At 39.8% G+C, this 24,737-nt stretch overlaps 1 protein-coding gene across 1 annotated transcript in view; it reads right to left on the bottom strand.

The window, feature by feature from the left end:
• The window catches only part of whrnb (whirlin b), a 163,324-nt gene that overhangs the window by 45,736 nt on the left and 92,851 nt on the right, over positions 1-24,737 (bottom strand). Inside the window, exon 4 of the mRNA XM_078249619.1 lies at positions 3,024-3,149. Within this exon, the coding sequence (XP_078105745.1) occupies positions 3,024-3,149 (126 nt within the window). The remainder of the gene's footprint in view (positions 1-3,023; positions 3,150-24,737) is intronic.

Below are 24,737 nucleotides of genomic sequence, written 5' to 3'. Positions count from 1 at the left end.
AAAAAGGTATTTTCATATACTCTCTCTAACTCAACAGTTTCTATCCTTAAAGGTGCAATATGTAATACTGACAGCTAGTGTTTAAAATAGTTACTGCAGTACAAATTCAAAATACTGGAGAGAGTCGTCTCCCCCGCCCCCTCCTCCCCAGACTCGAAGTTCACGTTGGTTGCCAGGCTGATACCGGAGCATCCACAACAATGTTGCTAGACGCTTGTCTCACATAGCAGGACATCACTCCACAGCACAGCGGAGTAGCTAACGTTAGATGCTGGCTATATTGACAGTCATAAAAGCCCGTTCTCTTGGCTTCAAATAACTCTCCGTTGTCAGCTATAGCTGCTTACACGTTGTAAACAGCCGTGGCTGCTTGCCTGGTCCTGGTAACGTTAGCAGTTAGCAGGGTTAGCATTGCGGCGTTAGCCAGGACTAGTCGGGATCACTTCACTGGCTGTGTCTCAATTGTTTTTGCGAGAAAATGACATATTTCAATATATTGAACACTTTACAAATATTGTTTATGTACATAATGAATAATTTTGGTCCAACTATCGAACCCTGTGGCACACCGCATGTGATGTTAGCTAGCTTGGACATGACATTGCCCACTTGTACATACTGACTACTATTTTTGATGTAGCACTTAAGCCATTCCAGACCTACACCTCTGACATTATGCTAAAGTGTTTTGAAAAACCCTGCTAGGGTACAAATTGTAGTTTTTATATAGAAGGAAGCAGTGAAACAGCTGAAGGAGACATGTCTGTAGTTACTTATAATACCGATTTATTCTGTCCATGAAAGTTGAGTTATTTAACAGAATGCATGAATAAAAAGAAAAGTGCAGCAGCGGTACAAGCCAGGACAAATTGACAATGATTTTTTACACAAAGAAATAACTTGGGGCGGCCTCTAGCTCACCCAGTAAGAGCGTTCGCCTCATGTTGGCTGAGTCCAGCAGCGGTGCAGGGTTTAAATCTGACCTGCTGCCCTTTGCTGCGTGTCATTCCCCTTTCATGTCTATCCACTTTCAAAAATAAAGGGAAAAACCCCAAAAAAATCTTTAAAAAAAAGAAGAAAGAAATAACTTAATGGCTTCTAACGTTACATTAGGTAAGACAAAAAGTTTTGTTTTGACAACTTGAAAATTAACATTTACTTGTTAAAATCAAGTTAGTTTAACTTCAAGCATGCATTAAGGACATAAAATCCTGGATGACCTACAATTTCCTGATCTAAAACTCAGACAAAAGTTATTGTACTTGGTCCTAAACACCTCCAGAGCTCATTATCTAAAGATATAACTACTCTGGATGGCATTGCCCAGGCCTCCAGCACTACTGCCAGAAATCTCTGAATTATTTTTGATCAGGATATATCCTTTAATACCCACATAAAACAAATCTCAAAAAGACCGCCTTTTTTTCACTTGCGTAACATTGCCGTAAATAAGGCACAACCTGTCTCAAAACTAGTCCATGTATTTGTTACTTCGAGTCTGGACTATTGTAATTCCTTATTATCAGGTTGCTCAAACAAGTCCCTTAAGACTCTTCAATTGACCCAGAATGCTGCAGCGCGTGTACTGACAAGTACTAAGAAAAGAGGTCAAATTTCTGCAGACACAGCACCCCTCCTTAACTCTGCTTCTCTTCATCTTCACTGATATCAGATTCATCTACTAACCCTTTGTAGGCTCAGGTTTGCCTTGGACCAGCTCTTAGTTATGCTGTTATAGTTTTAGACTGCTGGGGGACTTCCTTTGACACACTGAGCTCTCTCTTTCTATCTGTGTGCATTAATGTCCCATTAATGCTTGTTACTAACTTAGTTCTTAGAGGTTCTTCCCCAGAGTCCTAATGCTTTCTCACCTCGCAGATTTCCTTGGATTGGAGTGGCATCTAAATGGTGTTTGCAGCTGCTGCCGTGGTCCTGCTCAACGCCTATTATTTCTAGTCATAGTTCTATTATCCTTATTGTTACTATAATTGCCACTGTTTATCATACCTACTGCTATACTTATTATGAATTATATTTCTGTATATCTCTATATCTGTATCAGTGTCTCTGTGTCCCAACCGGCAGCAGCAGATGGCCGCCCACCAAGAGCCAGGTTCTGTCTGAGGTTTCTGCCAGTTTAAAGAAAGTTTTTCCTCGCCACTGTTGGACCCAATGCTTGCTCTTGGGAGGAATGGTTGGGTCTTTGTAAATTATAGAGTGTGGTCTAGACCTACTCTATCTGTAAAGTGTCCTGAGATAACTTCTGTTATGATTTGACACTAAATAAAATTGAATAGAAATGAACTGAATAGCAATCAGCTCAAATCAGTCAAGTCATTACTGATCAGATCTGTGTCTCCTGGGTCTGGTTGGGTTTGAGTCCAACAAACAGCAGAAAAAGGCAGTTGGGATAGATGTAGAAATCACAAGCAACAGCAACATCAAGAAGAAGGAACGCAAGAAGCTTGGAAAATACCAAGGGCTCAGAGAGGAGCTAGAAGAGATGTGGAAAGTGGAAAGTGAAGGCAACAGGTGTTCCAGTGGTAATAGGAACAGTCAGGGCTGTAACCCCCAAACTGGAACAATGGCTCCAACAAATTCCAGGAACATCTGCGATATCTGTCCAGAAGAGTAACGTCCTAGGAACAGCTAAGGTACTGTTTAGAACCCTTAGGCTCCCAGGCCTCTGGTAGAGGAGCCGAGCTTGGAGGAAAAAGACGCTCAGTATGGGCAAGTGGGAAACTTTTTTTATACACCTTTTATAGTTATTTTTACTTATCTTTGTTCAGTATTGTTGTCCTTGTTTTTAGCTGTTGTTTTAGCAACTCAAAACTGGAGTCAAACTTAATGTATGTGTTCGCCACTTGGCCAATGATTCTGAACTCTAATTTGGGTTAAAGTCTGATCAGTAACAGTGCTGAGTCCAAAACTGAAAAGTGAAGAATTATTATTAGATTGGACATGTGGCAAAGGTTTTGTGGTGTAATATAGCAATTATATTAAGACACATTGAGTTGGGGTACCTTTAGTGCACCAGCATCTGCAGCAGATCCAGGGTCTACTCCAGTGATGTAGATCCCTAGTCCATATTCAGCACCACCTCTGATCATTAGGCCTAGAGAGCGACCATCGTCCATATTCAGGATTACCTATAGGGGAGACATGACATTCAGATCCCTTTAGTGTTGTCAATAAACAAAACTATTGAGTGTAAAAACATGGAAAATGCTGTTAAGACACTTACAGGAGTCATATTTTGGTGTCTCTGAGTGGACTTGAGTCAAATAGGAGGAAAGATGCAGCAGGATGTGCCAGTAACAATCAATGCAGTTTGGTGTCACTATTACTGTGTTTGCTCCTGCATGTCAAAGATTTTACAAGCATTGCGGTTTAGTGGCTTTACTAAGCATATATATATATATATATATATATATATATATATATATATATATATATATATATATATATTAGGGCTGTCAAAATAACACGTTCATTTCGATTAATTAATCTGAGAAAAAATAACGCGTTAAAAAGATTAACGCAGATTAATCCATTCCATATTGACGTTTGCATACAGACGAAAATCTGGTGCCACTGATATGTCTGCGCTTCTCTCTGATGCTCTGAAACAGATGTTACAGGAAACACAAACCCCACTGCATGTGACGCTAGTTAACACAATACTCAACAGCAGCTAACGTTAGCCTACCGCTAGCTAGTAGCTGGATTAAACACGGTTAAAATGCTGACAGCTAACGCTAAACGGTGTAAAATTTGACTGTTTTACTGTAGAGGATTCAACACCGGTATGTAACAATCTGTAGCTGCCGTCGGAGAAACAACACAGACGGTGCGTTCAATGAAAATGGTAAACTACAGTCTCGTGGTGCATTTGAAGTTATTGTAAATGTCCTTTTCCTATCTGGTTGTTATTTTTGTCGTTCAACAGCAATTTACTAGTTAAATTATTGTTATTGTTATACATTATTATTAAGTCATTTAATTTTGACCATATGGCCTTAGCAATAAACAAGCCGTTCTTTAATGTCACCAACTGTTGTTTAGTACCCTTTTTTTTTCTTTTCTTTTTTTACTTTCTTAAAAAGTATCGGTTCAGGCACCGTTAATTATGTATGCGACACTTCGATTAATTAATCACAGAGTATGTAATTAATTAGATTACATTTTTTTAATCGATTGACAGCCCTAATATATATATATATATATATATATATATATATATATATATATATATATATATGTATATATATATATGTTGTAAGTTTTACTTTTAAATAAACGCCTTCTGCAAAAAAGGTTTTATGGTCATGATGCAAAGTTACTGCTCTAGTGTTGTAGCAGTAGCTCACTCAGTGTTTGGTATTGAATGCATATACTGCTAGTCTGTGTGTGCCATAAACATACATTCATTAAAATTCAAGGTGAAAATAATTTGGGATAACTTTCCCCAGCAGTGCCTGCAGAAGGCACACAGTAGGCTACCCAGAACCGAGCCAGTGTTACACAGTTTACACATTACGCAGTGTCTATACGCTTTTCTTCGCCCCCCGTTGTTGATTATGCACTGGCATACAATGTGCTGCAACACCGTTTGCAGTCACAGTTTCCGTTATAGGTGCTAGCCAAGTAGTCTCGCTTTGCCAGACCTTCCTCCACAGCGCTGCGGAGGAGGTTCTGGCTAGTCCACAAAGCATTCCGCCATAAGCGCCGAACAGAGCCCTGGTGTTGCTGCAAAATAGCCTCGGGAAGGAACTTGTTTTGGTGGAACATGTGTACTTTCAAAAGTTGTTTAAGACATGCAACAGAAAACTCAGATTGGACAGATAGTCTAGGTAGCTGTCTGGATTTACCCTGCAGAGATCTGAGGAGCAGTTAACCATAGTCGACCGGAGTTTAAAATTATAAAACAAAGAAAGCGGAATTTCTGGCAGCAACGGACCAATCAGAAGTGGAACGTCGTGGATATAGACTAACATTTTTCTAACAGGTTTCTGGTCTCAAATGCTTGTTCATTAAAGTAGCATTCTCAAACGTTGACTCTTTCACTGTGTTTTCACTTTATTAAAGTTAATTGGAACATTTTGGTCGCCAAAAAATGTCTTGTTCAGCGTTTAATAGCACAAGGCCACTTTATCTCTTTAGCGTTTAGCTTGGCACAGTGCCATTGCAACCACAGACAACACTGGCCCAAAAATGTCATTGCCAAACCAACAGGTGACGTCACTGCTGCTACATCCATTATTTTTACGGTTTATGGTGTAACTGCAATAGCTTAACATACAGAAAATATTTTTGCAGCTGTTAATATTCTACTTGCTACATGATAATGTACTTGAGTAACAGCAGAATGGATCTGTGCTACTTGACAGTACAGTGGTGAATGATGTTGATGCTGCAGGCTTTAAGCAGTTGTACAGCATCTAAATGTGTGCATTTGTTCACCTGTAAAATATTTTATTGCTAAAAATACATGAACCAGATCTAATCATGTTATTTTAAATCTGGATATATATTATTATATAGTTCTGATATAGTACCATATTCTCTGACGGAAGACAGTGGGTGTTGGGATCCACCAAGGATATGCATTGTCACAGATTCTGTTTATTGTTATGGACAAAATCTCTAAACACAGCCGTCCGGGTAGAACACAGATTATGAGCGATCCTTTCGCCCCATAGTCACCAAAGTAGATATTGGACCCATTTCTCACAAACCAAATCTCTCCAGAACATTCTGGCACTAAAATGGCATTTTTCAGACGGACACATCACAGGAAAATTAACTTAGTTTGAGACGTGTTTCTGTATCAGGACCAAACTCTCGCGAGATTTGGCAATACAGAGAAGCTAACGAGAGCTAACGTTCGTGAACACCCTAACAAAACTAATCTCCATGATGCTAAATATGTCTTTTAGCTGTGTAAATATCTAACGTTAGCAAAAGAACATATTAATAAATTATTCAAATATGACTTTTTATTTATCCACATGACGTTCACTACAAGTTCAAACAAGGCAACACCTCTTTAGGAGACCGGAAGTGTGTACCGTTTCATACCATTAACGATGCTTTAAATGCACAGCATCTTTAGTATAAAGGATCTTTGACATGCAGAAAACGGCTGCAGGTCTGGGTTGATCCTGCGGCCGCTGCATTGAGGAGTAAACCTCTATATATGGGCGTCTGCTCTACCAGGTAAATGCACCCTTTATCTGCGATTTTTGACTGTAGAAAGTGCTGCTTCGTTCCATTACAACGTTAGCATATTGCTAAGTAAGTAAGTAGGTGCGTGCTAATGCCAAATAGCTGTCCAGTCTTAACGTAGCTACATGCTAACGGCAGTAAAAGATGTAATCTTGGCTGCCAGTGTTGTTAAATTCTCCTCAATTTCGGGTAGCGTTAATGCTGAAACATGTCCGATTGGGCAGTATTTGGTTACAGTAGCCGTAGACAGTATATAAGAATGGATTAACAGATCCCGTTGCTCTGGACGGAGACAAGTGAAGGCCATTAGAAGCACTTTTCCGGTGATGGCTGAGCGTTACTGCGCAGCCTCCAACTGAGAGAAACGACGTAAATGTGCCGTGAGCAACGTGTCTGAAAGTTGTAAGTCTTCTTGGTAGCTGTGCCTAGCTTGCATTCATTTGGGAACCTGATAGCTGATGTTAGCAATGAAACGGTACCAAAATAATGAAAACGTAAAAGTATTATTCATTTTACATAGAGGTCATAACCAACATGTTAAGTGACTAAATAACTAAATGCAATTTGTAATTGTTTTCTAAAGTAACCTCAACACTGGAAGGAACACTAATGGACGAAGTCGTACTGGAAGCCATGTTAATCTTGGCATACAGCCACCGTAGGCGTTAAAACGTGCTCGGAATGGGAGGGGCTAGAAAGTAATATTCAGTTGGTTGTCATATACAATTTCATTGCTAGATGGAAAGAAGAAGAAGAAATTCTTACACAATGTAGCTTTAAAAGTGACGTATTATCATTTAAATAAGTGCTGTGTGTAATGTTACTTACGAGACTCAATTGAATATAAAGGTATTTATTGATTGACGTTGTCAGCATACACATTCAGTAGCATGGCTTCAATCACTTCCTCTAATGCACTACTGGCATACTTATATCCTGATCAGGTAGCTGTGTCAACATTACAGCTACCTAGTGGTTGGGGTTAAATGTATGCTACCATATTCACAAACCACAATATTTCTTTAAACTGTCCTACAGCCTTTGAAGTACAAACATGAACATACATCTTTTTTTTCTTCACACTACTTCCATGGAAATGAATAACTGTCCATGTTTGAATTCTTTTTTTTTCTTTAACAAAAGGATACGATTTTCCATTGTCTTTAAAGATTCAGCCTGTCTGGTGTATTGACAGTGCGTGTGGATCGTCTCAGTGCAGGTAAGTCAGTCTGTTGAGTTGTTCCGCTGCTGTCTAGCACAGGTGGTGGTTCAGCTGATGCGGTGCAGGCTAGATCTTCCTCTGAATTTTCATTTGTCTGTTCTCTTTTTTTCTTTCTTTTTTTTTACCTTTATTTATTCAGGGAAGGTTCACTGAGAGGCAGCCTCTCTTTTGCAGAAACGCCCTGATCACATTCACACAGTTACACATTCATACCTACAGTCTGATCTGCTGGCCACTGGCCACTGGGGTTAAGTGCCTTGCTCAAGGGCACCTCAGTGGTGGTAATGAGGGAGGGACAAGGGTCACAAGCTCACATCTCTAACCTTTAACACCTTTGATTTCTTCTCAGGATTTGACCCTCCTCTGTTCTGACTATGCAGGATTTTGGACTTACTTCCTCCAGAACAGTGGCTTTCTTGGTCCAGGTGTCGGAATCTTGTATTCTCACTGTGTCATGCCTTGCCAATGGCAATAAGATTCTTGTTGACTTGTCATAGTTTGCTTTTTGTCTCTTCTGTAGAAGCTTTTGTTTCTGTTTCACTTCAGCAGGTCATACTCAGTTTAAAAATGTGTTTTTTAAATGCTACATTGCTTGTGAAGAAATAACGGGAGTAACAGGCAAACCAACTTTAAAAGTGACGTATTATCACTTTTAATAAGTGCTGTGCGGTGGATCCAACTGATGCCAATTTGAAGAGTGGTTCATATGGATTTCGAAAGGTAACTTATACATTTTTTAAGAAACTTTAAAGTGTAAATTGAAAATTAAATTTGGTGTGGTTGTAGCACCCTGGCTTAAGCTATCAACCTAGGAGAAACACTGCATACTATTAAGGTCTTTACACACCGGGGAAGTTTTTTTCGTGCAATCAATTCACACGTCAGTATATAATTTCAAACTGTTGTTTTTGTCATGAGTCCTTTTACACTGAATGTGAATATTATGCGGCCGTAAAGCGGCGTAATCATTTTTTCAAAACAAGGTTGTTTTTTTCAGAGCTTTTACACCGCGAATTAAGACATCAACCAATCGTGTTGTGTTGTTTATTCATGAGGATCATAATACACATAATACACAGAGGCAGCTTTCCCAACCATATAGACGGCATATAAACGGAAAACTTTATTACTCCTTTCAACCTTGACAAAGACAGCGTTTACCAGAGACAATCTTTCCGTTCTTATCTTTTACACAATAAAAAGCCCTAGACATACAACCTACACTGTGTACTCTTGAATTCTGCTGTGATTCTGGTGCAGTGCTTTTGTTGCTGACCTTCTACTGTAGTATCTGAAAGACTTTTCAAAGTCTCTATCCTGTTGTCATTAGGCACTCAACTGTGGGATTATTTTTGTGACTTTAATTCCAAGCAAAACTTCTCAAATCAAACAAAAATCACTAACCCAAGAAAAAAAATTGTCACCTCAAAGGTAAAACTTAAAACTTGCAAACAAAACATTTGTGTAGTCGTAAACTATTGGTCTTTTATTCGTTTGATAATATGTCCTTTTGTTTACAGTTCCCGCTTCTTTCTCAATGATCAGTCTTTTGCTCTCTCCATCACGTTTGCAGTTTTGCTCCCAGCTTTCTCGTTTGCGCTTCTAAAGTCTTTGTTTGCGATTCTGACACAAAGCTATCGCGTGGGCGGGTCTTATAGGGGTGCGTCCCCATTGGCTAATGAGTTTTTGGAGTATGTGAGTGACAGCTCAGTGCAGCTAAGCTAACGTTAGAGACTGAGTCTGGAGGACACACTCAACAACTCTAAACAGCGGATTCCTACAAGATTAATAAAGTGTAAGTATCGATCATATATATATTGTCTGTGATCTACGTTGCAAGCATGGTTACTAGACGTTTGTTGTTGTTAGCTGTGAATATAACGTATTTTATCTAGAGATTGACACATACATTAGATAATGTTCCATCTGTACACACTGTTTCTTCTTTTATTGCACTGCTGCAAGATGGCAGATAACGGACATATTTTTGTATATTTTAACGCTGTAAATTTCAACAATATTTAGAATGAATGCATATTGTAACTACTGTCCAAACTATGTACTGTGACTAACACACCAGGCCCTTGACAAATACTTTGCTTAGTGATCATTATTGTTTTTTAGTGATGTGCATGGCTGATGAAGCTCGGGTCCTGCTGGCTGCCCTGGACCACCTTGGCAGATTACCCAAGGGAAAAGTAGATGGATCATTTGAGTAAGTTCAACATGAAGCCATATTGTACTTTACACATGTAGTCAACACGGAGGTAGAAATCTAGAAAGTGTGATCAATAATATTCCAGAAATAAGTGTTCCAGTAGTGATTATGAAAGCTAGAAAAATGGTTTATATTGGACTAAAAATAAAGCATTATTTCCTTATTTCCTGTATTATATAATGAACCAAACAGACAAGGGTGAATGTAAAAGTGTTTTAATACATTATGTGCATTTTAAAATATAATTACAGTAAAACAATGTAAACACAAATTAAATTACAGGACAGTATACTGTAGTAGGATACATTGACATACAATGGACTTAGAAACTACAAGTACACAAATGAAAATAAACAAGAAAAAGGTTATTGTAAGTGTTAATTGAGTATCTCAGCAAAATATGATCAGTACGTACTCTATCGGTCTATACCCTGGCTGTTAGAAGCCTTTGCAAACCTAGTGTTTCCTCCACAGAGAGACTGAAGGCTCCTCTCCCTCTGCTGCTCCCATGTCCTCCTGGTTGGTCTGCCTGCTACTAGATGTGAGCTGTGATAGAAAAGTATGACAAAGTTCCTTACACAAATCAAATGATAACAAAGTTCTTATTGATAACTGTGCTTGGGTGATTTACAATTAAAATAACTTGCTTTCAAGTAGCCATTACCAAATGTTTAGGCTTTAAAAACACTATGAAAACTTCCCTTCTGCAGACCTGCTTGCAAATGCAACAGAATACATGTAATTAGAGTTAGGATAGCCAGTCTTCGTCATAACTAGTAAAGTATAGATGAACATTGTTGTCTAATGTCATCCTCTTGGCAGCTATCATTACTGAGTTTGTTTTTATGCTATGCTATGCTATAAAGCACATAACTATGAAGATGAACCAGTTAAGCAGTGCTAACACTGCATATGTACTGCATGTGTCAACCTCTAGATAGAATACATTATATTCACAGCTTCTACATAGTACACCTTAACCAATACCCTAGCATTGTGTATTATCAGACCAATATCAACCACAACAATTTGTAGTTAGTTAGTTAGTTAGTTAATAGAACATATAGCTACGTTACTGACCTAATAACGTTACCTGGGACAGCATTGTAGGTCTGCTCGAGTCCTGCAGGTCCCACAATGTTGCATTGTTCTACAGAGAGAAGACGATAATTAAAGGGGGGTTCAGAATTTTGGACATAGGACCTCATTTCCATGTTGTGTTATTTATCAGTGGAGACCGTTTTCAACACTATTCATCCAGTCCTTCCAGTTGCAGAGTTCACTGGTGCTAGGCTAGCGTAAGTCAACAGTATCTGCTAGCCTGCCACTAAAAACAGTCTTACCCACTCCACAGTACACCCAAGGCAAATAAATTAGTTAATTAGTCATTAGTCTGTGTTGATAGAATACTGTTAGAAATAAAACTACCCTTACATCTCAATGATCGCATTACATTTTGAGGGACTAGTTTCTCAGCAGCGGCGGAATTTTACTTTGCTCCAGTTAGTAGTACTGTGCCGAAAAGTAAACAGAGAAGCGCACTACAGTCAGGACACCTAGTAGTAGCCTAGTACATTGGTATTGAAGCATTGGATTGGAAACTAAGGACTAGGCAACATGGTGATTCAGTGTGCATTTAGAAATTGTAAAAAATAAACCAAACAGATGGGCACTACAAAGTTTCCACAAATTTCCATTGGGAGATCCAGAAAGGAACCAACTGTGGCTTCTTGCTGCTGGCTTGGACATCAAGACACCGGCGGAGACTCTATTCAAGTAGCGAATGTGTAGTGATCATTTTAGACCAGACAACTTTGAAAACCGCAATCTAAAGGACCACAAGTCATTGACAACGAATGCGGTTCCATCCGTCTTCCAGATGCACCAACAGCTACTGATGAACAGGTAATAACTTTTGGTAGGCTACTCTAGCTAATAAAGCTAGCCCCTTTCACAACGTTAGCCTAGCTGCTACTGATAGATTGAGACTGACAACGTTAGTGGAGATAACGTTACAGTTCAATGCATTGTGGAGAGTGACAACGTTAGCTAACGGTATAGCTACACTCTTGGTAGATACCTGGCTGGGCTAACCGCTAACTTTAGGTAATTGCTGACAGAAAAGTCATGTAAGCTCGGACAGTTTACATGCAAATTGCGGCAGCAGGTAAATAAACTCCCATGATTGTCATGTTCCTTGGCAGCCTAGGTAATATCACTCCGCCGCTGCTGTAGCCTATGCTACCAACTACAGGGAACAAAGTATAACTATTGCAATGCGATGCAAGGGTAGTTTTATTTCTAACATTATTTTATCAACACAGACATTTATATCAATAGTCTGGCGTTACAATTTATTTGCCTTGGGTGTACTGTGGAGTGGGTAAGACTGTTTTAGTGGCAGGCTAGCAGATACTGTTGACTTGTGCTAGCCTAGCACCAGTGAACTCTGCAACTGGAAGGACTGGATGAAAAGTGTTGAAAACGGTCTCCACTTATAAATAACACATTGGCTAACTTGGAAATGAGGTCCTATGTCCAAAACTACCCCTTTAATACAGCTCCATTGAGTAAGGCCTCACTAAGCCTACATGATTCCCATGTGAAATTAGCTCAGTAACATAGCTACAGTAAGCCAACATTACTTGGCTTGGCTAGCATTTGTTTAGATAAATACATGTTTATGTTAAATGCTAACTTACATATCTTTACTAGCTAGTAACTTAACACAACAAAACAACAAACGTCTAGTAACCATGCTTGCAACGTAGATCACAGACAATATATATATATATCAAAACTTTATTAATCTTGTAGGAATCCGCTGTTTAGAGTTGTTCAGTGTGTCCTCCAGAATCAGAGACTCTAACGTTAGCTTAGATGCACTGAGCTGTCACTCACATACTCCAAAAACGAATTAGACTTTAGAAGCGCAAACGAGAAAGCTGGGAGCAAAACTGCAAACGTGATGGAGAGAGCAAAAGACTGATCATTGAGAAAGAAGCAGAGGGAACCGTAAACAACAGAACATATTATCAAACGAATAAAAGACCAATAGTTTACAACTACACAAATGTTTTGTTGCAAGTTTTAAGTTTTACCTTTGAGGTGAAATTTTTTCTTGGGTTAGTGATTTTTGTTTGATACTTGAGAAGTTTTGTTTGGAATTAAAGTCACAAACATAATCCCATACTCAACCTGCTGTAACTGTCTACTGCCTACTGGACGTGTATTTAGAAGAAAAAAGAAAAAGGGACTGTACAATTTTTTTTTTTTTACAGCAGTTAACAATGTTATGCCCCACTAAATTAAGTGTGTGCGCACAATACCCACTCAACCAAAGAGTTAATCTGTTTTAATGCGTGCTTGCAGGCCACTGTAAATACCGGACATGTTGGTTGCATTATCATATGGCCTCTAAAGTTATTGATAGCAATGACTTGTGTCATGTCTTGTAAAACACCAAGAACAGACAAGAACAAAGTGACTCTCCCGAATGATTCTGAATTGGCAGAACTTCACAAAACACTCCCCGATGCAGCCATCAGACACATTTAAAAATAAACTGGCCAATCCGGGCACTTGCACACATGGGGCCCAAAGGCTGCAGTCTATGCCAGCCTATGCATGAAGCCACGCTAGTGAAATTAGCAGAAAACTGTCCTGTTCCAATAGACATGATTCATAAAACAGACAGCTGGCATATTGTAGATCAACTTGCATATATTTGGCACATAAACTGACAAAGATTTATATGTTCTCCAAATAAGGAGCCAACAAATCATGCCTCCCTACTATATGCTCCAGGCAATTTTGCCTCTGTAGTTACAGCTTCTCAGACCTCTGCCCAGAAACCACTTATCACCCTTTACAAAGCTCTCCTCCAGGTTATCCAAGCTCATCTAAATATGCAATATATAAGCAGTTCATCTTGCTCCCCTGCTGTACCAACATTTAATACAGCAGGCGTAAATCTGCTCCTGAGCTTTTGGATGGATCACCCATCAAATGAGCCCCACTCAAATCAGCAGAGCTTGGTTCAGAGGTACTAGCGTTGGCTACATGGAGATGCTTATGCAGCAGTTTTAGCCATGGAGCTGCTGTAGGATGTTTGGATGTGTCCAAGAGTTCCCCTTTCTACAGAAAACAGTCTAGCAATGAGGCAATTCCAACCTTGTTACAACCACTTAGAGCAACTCTGGTCTGCCTCAGTCGACCATTGAACTTGTGAGAAGAGTGGGTAGAGCTCTGCATGAATAATGTTGAACCGTATTTATATAAACGGTACCATATTTTGATTTCCAAAAAAGAGGACACTCAGCCCGGCCTCGAGGCACAAATTCTTCTCAGAGGTTAATTAACATGCTTTATTATGCCTCAATGGTACAAAAAAAACTTCTGTAATAACATAAAATGAACTCTCTAACAACCTGTAACAAAATAATAGCTCTCTTTTCAAATAAAAAAATAATATGAAATAATGTTCTAAATATCCAGGTTCAACAACATATCTCTTACTACCTTTTCAATGTAATAAAACAGTCTCACAAAGATACTAACTTAACAAACAAAAAGGATCTATACTTTTAATCTTCTTCATCCTGCTTTTCTTCTTCATCCTGCTTTTCTTCTTCATCCTCCTTGTCTGCCTATCCATATTTTGCTGTAGAGCTGATCTTTCCCAGCAGTTTTCGGTTGCTCAACAAATGCAAGAAGTGTGTTTGAAATTGTATTGCATTAATAGAATCCCCTTCAGTGACTCAACAGACAGCTGGTTCCTCTCCTTGGTCCACTGGCTCTGCATCAGTGAGACAACCCTCTCAACATTTGCATTGTGAGAGGGAAGTGCAAAGACAAACTGTGCAATCTTCAGTAGCTCTGAGTAACATGCAATGCTTTTTGCCTTCTCAAAATATTTGGTCCACTTCTGATGCACCTGCAGGCCACTGAACTCCTCATCGCTGTTGCACCTTTCTGTACATTTCTTCAGATTGGTGACCTGGTCAAAATACTTGACATCATCAACTGCCACCCCCTTCTCTCCAAGGTACTTGATGCAGGCCTCCACATCATTCCAGTTTGGTGGCTCACTCACATCCATCCACATGAATGTTCAGAACTCTTCCATGGGAGTCATCCACTTCTCCAGATACTCCAAACATGCACTGTACAGGCCTTGCACATCAGCACAGAACTGGTCATAGCCCTTACCAAGTCCATCTTCGTGCTTTTGTGCCAACAACAGTAGTCCCTTAAAGTTAAGGGACTACTGTTGTTGCTCTTGCGTTGAAGAAGAATGGTGTGGCAATATTTTCTTCACCTCCATAATGGACATGGTCTCCAGTTCACATTCTTTCCTGCTTCATCACGTCGGATTCCTCGAAAATTTGTGTTGCAATTGTCGGCAGTAAATGCAATACATTTTTCAGACAAATTGTTTTTTGCCAGTGTTTCAGTGAGATATTTTGCGATGGTTTCTGCTGTCTCATTAGGTGTGTCTTTAACCTCAATCAATTTTGTTTGCACACCACCCTTCTTCCAGTCAAAATACTGGCTTATGATTGGGAATATTTTCACTGCTCCGTGGTTACTCCTGTCTGTAGAAACACCGCAGTACTGGATTTCTTTGAGAGCTTCAGGAGCGACTTTAACAGAGTGGGGCGCTATAACACCATTGACAATGGCTTCGGTCTTAGTGCAAGCACTACTAAACCTTTTAGCGATGTTTCACAGTATGAAATGCCATCGCACCTTCCGATGATTTCATGTATGATCGCGCAATATACCAGGATGTAGTTTCTATAAACAAAACCACAAAACCAACAACAGTTTGTTTCCATCCAGAGGAGTAGAGGGGAAACAAGTCTGTGCTGACCTGCTGATCTCCCTTTTTTGTGGAGATTATTGTGATTCTATCAAGGTGTGGTGCAGGGAAACATGATCGGTGTATTTTATTTTGAAAATTAACCGGATGTTTTATTTTTAGATTTTTTTCATTCTGTGCTCGACTTCCTGTCCCGCACAATCTGCCCTGTGCTGAATTGCTGCGGAGCTCTCTGGCATCAGGGCAAAAATAGAAGCTCTGCGTATCTGCTCCAGAGGGCTGTGGATCGCCTGCGCTGGGACGGAGTCGGAACACAGCTGTTCCACAGTCAGTGAAAATACACACATTGACTTTAATGGAAACCTATTGACTCCGCCACCGTTCCGGAGCAGATCCGCAGCCGTTCCGCAGTTGGTGGAAATTTCGGGTTAAGCTATGGCATTTTGTGTGCAATGCTGCTCCACTGTCTGCTCTGCTCCCTGTGTATGTGCGCAGAGCAGCCCACAAGGCAGCCTCTCGGGAATTACGTGAAGCAACAAAGTACCGTAGTATTGTGTGCAAAGCGCCAGTCAATTTAAGTACACGCTTAAAGGGATGATAGAATGATTATATAGGGTATTTCACACTGTTCCTTAAGGTCTCCTAATAGGGTATGTAACATTGGTTGGGCTGAAAATGGCCCATTGCTATTCTATGGGCCCTTAACTACTGTGAATATCACCCTATTTGGAAGAGCTTTTCTTCCAAATATGGTATGCTGATGAATATTTAGATGAGCTGTGTGCTGATTGGTTGAGCGAACTACATACACATATATCATATATCACAGCTACCCTAAGGCCTTACAAAGCTAACACTTTTGTCCAATTTCAATTTAAGGCATCTTTGTGAATTTTAGGAGTCTCGTTAGGAGGAGCTGCTAGCTAGGCTATGTGTCCCATTCAATCCTATGGGAAAAGATTGCTGCTACACTTTCAGCATAACTATAGTATATTTACACTTTGAATTTCGTCACGGCATGTATCTCACAGCTACCCTAAGGTCTTGCAAAGCTTAGCTAACACTTTTGTGCGATTTCAATTTAATGCATTTTTGTGAAATTCAGAGGTCTCGTTAGGAGGAGGCAAGCTAGCTCTTATTGATAGAGCTCCATCCAGCTCACTCGTGGACAAGAGGTGTTTATTTCCCCGATCGTTTGTTTAAATAACTCAACACACATATCCATTATAAGATTAACTGGAACCTGTGGTAAGAGATTGCGGGCGTAACAAGGCTGCCAGCCGTGACAGAGCTCCATCGAGCTCACAACGGGCCGGGGTCTGTGAAGGAGGACAGGCCGGGCTGCGAGGCAGCAACCCAGGCAGCACCGGCCGCTGAATTCCGACACACAGTCGGACAAAATTTGCAATTAGCCATACATTTTCGTAAAACGGCCCATATTTGACCTCTACATAGTTGATTTCTCTCATAAAAAAGTCTCAGAAGTGAATTTAGTGATAAAATAGCAGATGAACAATATATACCATTTCTGTGATCTGCGCAACCAATTCAGAAGACTACCTGATCTCAGATCAGTGGTGTAGCCTATGTAAATGTTGGGGCATGACAAAGATAGAGACAGAGCCAAATAAGGTACAGCCACATAGTTGACGTCAACTATGAGCTTCGTTAAAATTTGCCCGTTTTCAGAAGCAGTTTCAAATTGTGAGATTTGCAGAGGAAAGAGGTGTCAATGGGATTTTGAGGTTGTGTCCTATTTACCCACCAAACTGTCGTTATTCAACTATGACAAGGTAAAATCGGTTTTGCATTCTATCACCTCTTTAATGGTCAGTGTTGGGGAGTAACGGAATACATGTACCTTATTACCTTATTACGTATTCAGAATACAAATTATGAGTAACTGTATTCTGTTACAGTTACAATTTAAATAGTTGGTATTTACAGTTTTTTTACAATCACTTTGACACAAATTTCAGAACCTTGACGTCATTTTTCAAATCTCTAGACACAAAACTCACAACCAATGATCAAAATGTAAATTTTTCAAAACTAACACTTTTTTCAATTGCTTGGATACAATACACATAAATCAAAGATCATTTGTTTATTTAACAAAGATCACCTGTTCAATATGACACAACTTAAAGGTCCTATATGTAATATATTTACTGTAATAAATCCAAAAATGACCCCAATGCGTCATCAGATGTTAAGGAAACATGCTAAGTTGAAATACTATCTTTTCTGACAACAATGCTAATGCCAGTATTTTCTCCTTTTGAAATTTCCGTTCCGTGACGGAATTTCTTTTCGTTTGTCAGCCAGGCCGGGTTACCAGATATACTTGTAAAAACGTAAACCCAGCGCGCTACAGCTGTAAGGTTAGTACAGCCATAACAACAGCAAACAAATGAACAGGATCAATGGAGATTGATTTTACCCGACGCAAAAACAATTGAGACACAGCCAGTGAAGTGATCCCGACTGGTCCTGGCTAACGTCGCCATGCTAACCCTGCTAACTGCTAACGTTACCAGGACCAGGCAAGCAGCCACGGCTGTTTACAACGTGTAAGCGGCTGTAGCCGACAACAGTGAGTTATTTGAAGCCAAGAGAGGGGAGCTGTAAATCGGAAAGAGAGGCAGTGTGTTTAGCGATTGTTGCCGTAATTCTAAGCCAATGAAGTGTGTTCAGTCGGGTGGAAAAGGACGGCAAGGTAGTGGTATTTTTTGCAGTTCCTATCGTAATTCTAAGCCGAGGAAGTATGTCTGTCTGGCACATGGAGAGGATGGCGAGGTTGTAGGATTTTTAGCAGTTCTTACGGTAATTCTGAGCCGAAAAAGTGTGTCTGTCAGTTGGGTACAGAGCTCCACGTGAACACAGGCTTTTATGACTGTCAATATAGCCAGCATCTAACGTTAGCTACTCCGCTGTGCTTTGGAGTGATGTCTGGCTATGTGAGACAAGCGTATAGCAACATTGTTGTGGATGCTCCTGTATCAGCCTGGCAGCCAACGTGAACTTCGAGTCTGGGGAGGAGGGGGCGGGGGAGACGACTCTCTCCAGTATTTTGAATTTGTACTGCAGTAACTATTTTAAACACTAGCTGTCAGTATTACATTTGCACCTTTAACATCAAAGTACTACTATTTCAAAAGGCAATTCACACATTACATTTCAGATGATTGTCTATTCATTCCATTACAATGATCTAACTATCAATCGATACAACTACTCAAAATGATAAGTAACTGTTGCAGTACTCTAAATGTATAGTTATATGGAAACAGACAAACAATATTCCATGTTTAGATCATGAAAGTTTCAAGATAACGATATTCATTGTTACCAATTAGTGTGGAGCATGAACCAATTAAACTACATGATCTGTGGATGTAATATTTCATCATCATTCTTTACTGTAATGTACTACTGTTTACTGTATCAGACACTGTTTCTATGCTCCCATGTACCACCTTTAAGACTATTTACTGTATTGACAGTACTGCACTGTATGCATGCAGGCCTTTAGAATTGTCCAATTCTGCCAACTCGTTACTGATGATTGAGATATATAATTGATATATACTTTATATATAAAGCACTGTGTATATATATTTATATATATATATAAATACATATATATTTATATATATATATATATATATATATAAATACATATATATATATATATATATATATATATATATATATATATATATACACACACACACACACACACACACACACACACACACACACACACACACACATACTGCTTTGTGGCCAGCAGATCAGACTGGGGTTGTACTGGGCAGATTCCAGGTATGAATGTGGAACTGTGTGAATGTGACAGGTCGTCATTGCAAATGAGAATTTGTTCTCAATCGACTTACCTGGATACTGTAAATAAAGGTTAAATACAGTAAATAAATGTATATATTATATATACTCGTACCACATTGGTCTGTAGTATTCTCTTTACTACTGCAGTACTTTTACAGGGATATATTTATATTAGGGCTGCCAAACGATTAATTTTTTTTAATCGCAATTAATCATTGAATTTCTACAGCGATTAATCGCATATTTTATCACATGATTAAAATTCTATTATTTTGCATTTCAAGCAGTTTTTAAGTACATATTAACAATCGAAAGCAATTTTTACCAGTGTATCTTGATTGGGAATCAAAGGAATGCAAAGAAAGTCTGGGAGTTTTGGAAAATAAAAAGCGCCATTCAGGATTTCATTGCTGCTGTCTTTCTCCATCATGCCTGCAGCCTGCAGTAGCAGGATGTGATACGAGGAAGTGGCAGCTTGATGATAAGTAATGGTGCTGCAAAGGGTCAAAATAGTAGCCTGTTAGGCACGACGCAAAGCCGAGTGAAGTGTAAAATAAATTAATAAATGCCGGCATGCAATTAATGCGATTAAAAAAAATGAATCGCATTGTGTCGGCCCTTAATCGCATCGCGATTAACGCGTTAACGCTGACAGCCCTAATTTATATTTAGTACCAGGATGAAACATGTATCACCTATTTTGTACTACAATATTTAATGATTGAACAATAACACAGTGAAACTATCGGTAGCTTGTGTGTGGGAGTAGTTATAATACCCCCACCTTTGCGCAATCCTGTCACACACGCACGCACATGCGTGTGACTGATATGCGCATTGGTTTCAAGGGGTGGGGGTGATTCGGCGAGCGGGGGAAGCTGCGCCACGTGCGTCGTCATCGCGGTGGGTCGTCATCGCAGTGTGTCGTCATCGCATTTGCGTGGTGAGGACGTTGTCGCGGGAGGGCGTACCTGCGTAGGGGGGGCGTGTGACGGTACATTATTTAGATGTGTGAAGGTGTTAAAAACGTGGTGTTGGACCTATGATTAACGGCTAAAAAGATAGGGGTAGGTTTATGTAGGCAATTTGTCATAAAGGGTGTGGTTTATGTGCTTTAAAAGCTTGTGTTTTTCTTCACAGCTGTTTCTCAACAATCAATGGTGCTTTTTCTTTTTAATTCCTTTGGTGAAAGAAGGAGGAATCGTCATGTCTACAGTGGGTAAGTAGATTTAAAAGCAAATGTCCTGTTTAAACCTATTCTAAGATAAGTCAATCAAACATTCATTATTAATTAAAAAACGTTTTTTTTTTTGTTGCATGTATGTTTATCTAGTTTGCTTCATTAGGTAATTCCACAAGGAGTAATGTTGCTGTGAGATTTGATAATACACTTATTCAGCAAGGTAAAAACATTGATATAGTACAATCCATTTCAGTATAATTTGATTGTGTGGCTATGGTTGTATTTTCATGCATTTTCTTGTGTTGTTTTTCATTTAAAAAAAGATGTGGAGGCTCCATTGACGGATCAAATACCCGTTTCTTAAATCAACCTGGGTATCTATTGGGAAATATAAAGCTTCATCATCCTGAGCGCAATAAGAAAGTTGAAAACAGGTATTTTGGTGGCCCAATTATCTATTCCAGCATGTAGACTTATTACTGTTTAAATTTATCCGTGTGGTTTTTTTAGTTAGCTAATATTCTAATCGTTGTTTGTGTGCAGGCCGTCTAACCCTCAAGAACAAAGGGTCCGGACGGGGTATAGCATTTCACTAGAACACTGCGCGGAATTCCATTGCAATGAGGAGCAGACAGTTACATCATCAAATAGATATAATGTAGGTATTGTGATCAAACCAAACCGGCTACGAAAGAAGTCTAGGAAGAGGACTATTGTGGTGAGTTGGAAAGAAAAAATAGGGATGGTGTATTTAAAAAAAAAAGAAAAAGGTTATCTTCTCATAATGTGACGTTGTGTTTTCAGACATCGGAGTCAAACCAGGGAGTTTTCCCGCTCAAGTTCTTTGTTCAAGCTGATCCACCCTTGAGCGTGATATTAAAGGAACATAACACCGGTATAGAGGTATGAGCTCTTTTGCATCTGACAGGTATTTAGCCATTGTGTTGAAAATCTTTTTATCTATGTATATTGTTAAAAACTGTTCTTTCTCTCTGTTACAGACAACAAACTCAGTAACACCTTTGCTGAGCCAACATCCGTTGGCTGCGGGGGTGGTCACACCTGAGGTCAAGGTGTTACATTCCCCACAGTTGGGGTGGACAAAACCTTTGTTCTATACAAAGGTGTGTGTGTGTGTGTGTGTATTGCATTATTTAACCATATATGTCATTAACCCTCCCAGACAATCCTTGCCGGAGTAGAAGAACAAGAACAAGGAGGAGGATCTGAAGACCCACTTCTATTGGAGGCATCGCATGCATTGTTCCCCCAGAATCAGGACGAATGGCTGTGGGATCACGATAATGACGTAGGTGATTTAAACTGTTGTGCAAGCCTATTTGAATACATCTGTAGACTGGAGAATGAGAGCATTGAAGACAACTGTATACCAGACACACCCATCATACATAAGCCATTTGATTCATTCAGACCCACTGTAACTGCGTCAGATAAACGGTGTGACCATGTTGATATCACAGCAGTAGCCAACCCCGTAAATAGATTAGATGTTGATAATCAACCAGAGCGTAGTTATATCACTAAGAATCTTTTTGATCCATGTGTAGCCGTAGGAGTGTCCGAGCAACCCACAGTGCTTCAGGGTGAGTCATTTTTCAAGTATTGCGCTGAAACTTCACTCCGACAGCCTTCGGCAGATGCGCGTTATAAACAATTAGAATCCAAAATAGATAGTCTTATGAATAAAGTAGAGGCCTTACAAACTGCTAGTACTCAAGTGCTTGACATAGTCGCAGCACTCGGGACAGCGTTAACCAGCCAGGGGAGATCGCTTGAAGCGGCCAAGGAGCGTCAACTACAGAGAGCGTTCGCTCTTAATAAAGTGTTTGCACCTGTGATATCAATATTTATAATATAAAAACCAGGACAAAGAAGTAATAAATCAGTCAACAAAGTGTGTAAAATATAAAAAAAAAAAAAAAAAAATAGAATTAAAAAAAAAACAGATTAAATGCAAAATGGCTCCACCTTGCAAAAAAACAAAAACATCAGAGCAAATACAAGTGTGTGATGACAATAGCGATGAAGATACAGATTTGGTGTGTGAGGAAGACTATATCAGTGCAGGGTGTACTCATGATGCGTATATACGATTGTGTGAGAAACAGAGAAAAATATTCGAGGTTATGCTGAGTGAGTTAAGTGATGATAACGCTAGTATGACTACAATACAGCTGAGGGGTGCTGCTTTAGCTGCCCCTATCCAAACAGTGCTGACCTCAAACGATGAATATAGTGCAGATGCATTTCTGGAAGAAATTTCAAACGCTATGCAAAGAAACGACACCTCATTGACCGATGATTCTCTAGAATTCATTGTGACAATAGCACGCAATATGTCGGGTGGGTGTGGTCGACGAAAACTGGGGAGTGTATGCTTCGATGAAATACTCTCTGCAAAAGGTAATGCGCTATATAACCCAATGAATAGAGATGACAATGAGAATCTACGCTTCGCTCTCTGTCTGGCTCATTATGTAGACGTGAGGATGACTAAAAGTGAGAAGATAGATTATGCAAAGCAGCTACACAGGGACCTGGGGTTTGAATGTACGCATAAGGTATCGTTCTCCGATGTTGACAGATTTCAGAAACATTTGAATTTGAAAATTGTAATATTCCATCATGCGGCCGGTCGTAAAAAAACAGAGATCTTCAAAACACATGATGAACAGCATGTGAAAACAGCATTGCTGTATTTACATAGTGATCATTTCTATCTCATTGTAAACAAAACTTCCTTTTTTGGCACTACGTATGTGTGCGATGCGTGCTACATAGACTACGACAACCCACTGGACCACCGCTGTAGTCTGATGTGTAATGTATGTCTCACGCCTTGTATACCGGGGAAAACTATTAGGTGCGCCGATTGTAAACGCATATGTAAGTCGAAGCAATGCTTTGACCGGCATAAAATACCTGGTGTGAAACATCGCCTCATACCGTGCGACAAGCTCAAATATTGCGATGCATGTCACCTGACTTACCGTGCAACAAAAGCCGTCATGAAGCTAATTATGTATGTACTATGAACATGAAAGGCGAAAAAACTGCTTCGAAACAACAAAATGTGCGGGATTATTCATCAATTATTACAGAAAGAAGAAATATAAAGGTTACACTTTTATCGCTCACAATGCCTCAGGTTTTGACAGCTACATTGTACTAGAATATTTGGTGAACCAGCGTGTCTGCCCTACCCTTACCATGCGAGGTTCAAGGGTGCTTCTGATCACTGATTCTGATTACACATGGGTGTGTTTAAAACACTATTCATCCCCAAAGACACAGTGGCACTAACCTATGAGGGCGCGTATATGATAGGCAAAACAAGGCATATTCAGACATCTCAATAGAGTGGCTTCAGTACGTAGAATACAGAGACAACATCACCATCCAACACGCTCTTAACAGAGGTGAAAAGGCCTTTGGTCCATTCTTTGTCGATTGGGTACTGTGACACCACAAACACTTGTTATGAGTTTAACGGGTGCTTTTTCCACGGCTGTGATAAGTGCTATGGTCAGGCCGAAATCAACCCTATCACAAGAAAAAAAAAAAACACATGGTGAGTTACTCAGAGAGTTCCATGACAGAGTGTCAGCGCTAGAGACTGTTTATGGGCTAACGGTTGTGGTGAAGTGGGAATGTGAATGGAAAAGCGAGGTGTGCAATGATCCAGATGTTTCATATCAACATATGAAAAGCCAGAACGTCTCAACCCTCGAGAAGCCCTCTTTGGCGGCCGAACAAATTCATTGAGGTTGCATCACAAGGCAGAAGGTAATGAGAAAATCAGATACTATGACTTTACAAGTTTGTACCCAATGGTACAGTCACAAAGAGACTACCCCATCGGTCACCCTCAAATAATCAACAGTGATTTTGACGACATAAAAACATACTTTGGCATTGTGAAATGTACTGTGGCTCCCCCTAGAGGCCTGTATCATCCAGTTCTCCCCTATCGCTGTCACGGGAAACTGATGTTCCCGCTGTGTGGTGCCTGTGCCGACCAGTTGAATCAGACAGCCCGCTGTGACCACACTGACAGTGAATGACAAATGTCTGGTGTATGGGTATCGTTTGAATTACTGAAAGCCCTGGAGAAAGGGTACAAACTAGTCACCATCACAGAGGTGTGGCATTTTCCAGAAAAATCGAATCAGCTTTTTAAAGGCTATGTTAA

Source organism: Sander vitreus, chromosome 5 (genome assembly GCF_031162955.1).
Source record: "Sander vitreus isolate 19-12246 chromosome 5, sanVit1, whole genome shotgun sequence".
NCBI lineage: Eukaryota > Metazoa > Chordata > Actinopteri > Perciformes > Percidae > Sander > Sander vitreus.
The sequence above is the reverse complement of the archived record's forward strand: the minus strand, read 5'-3'. Positions and strand labels throughout refer to the sequence as shown.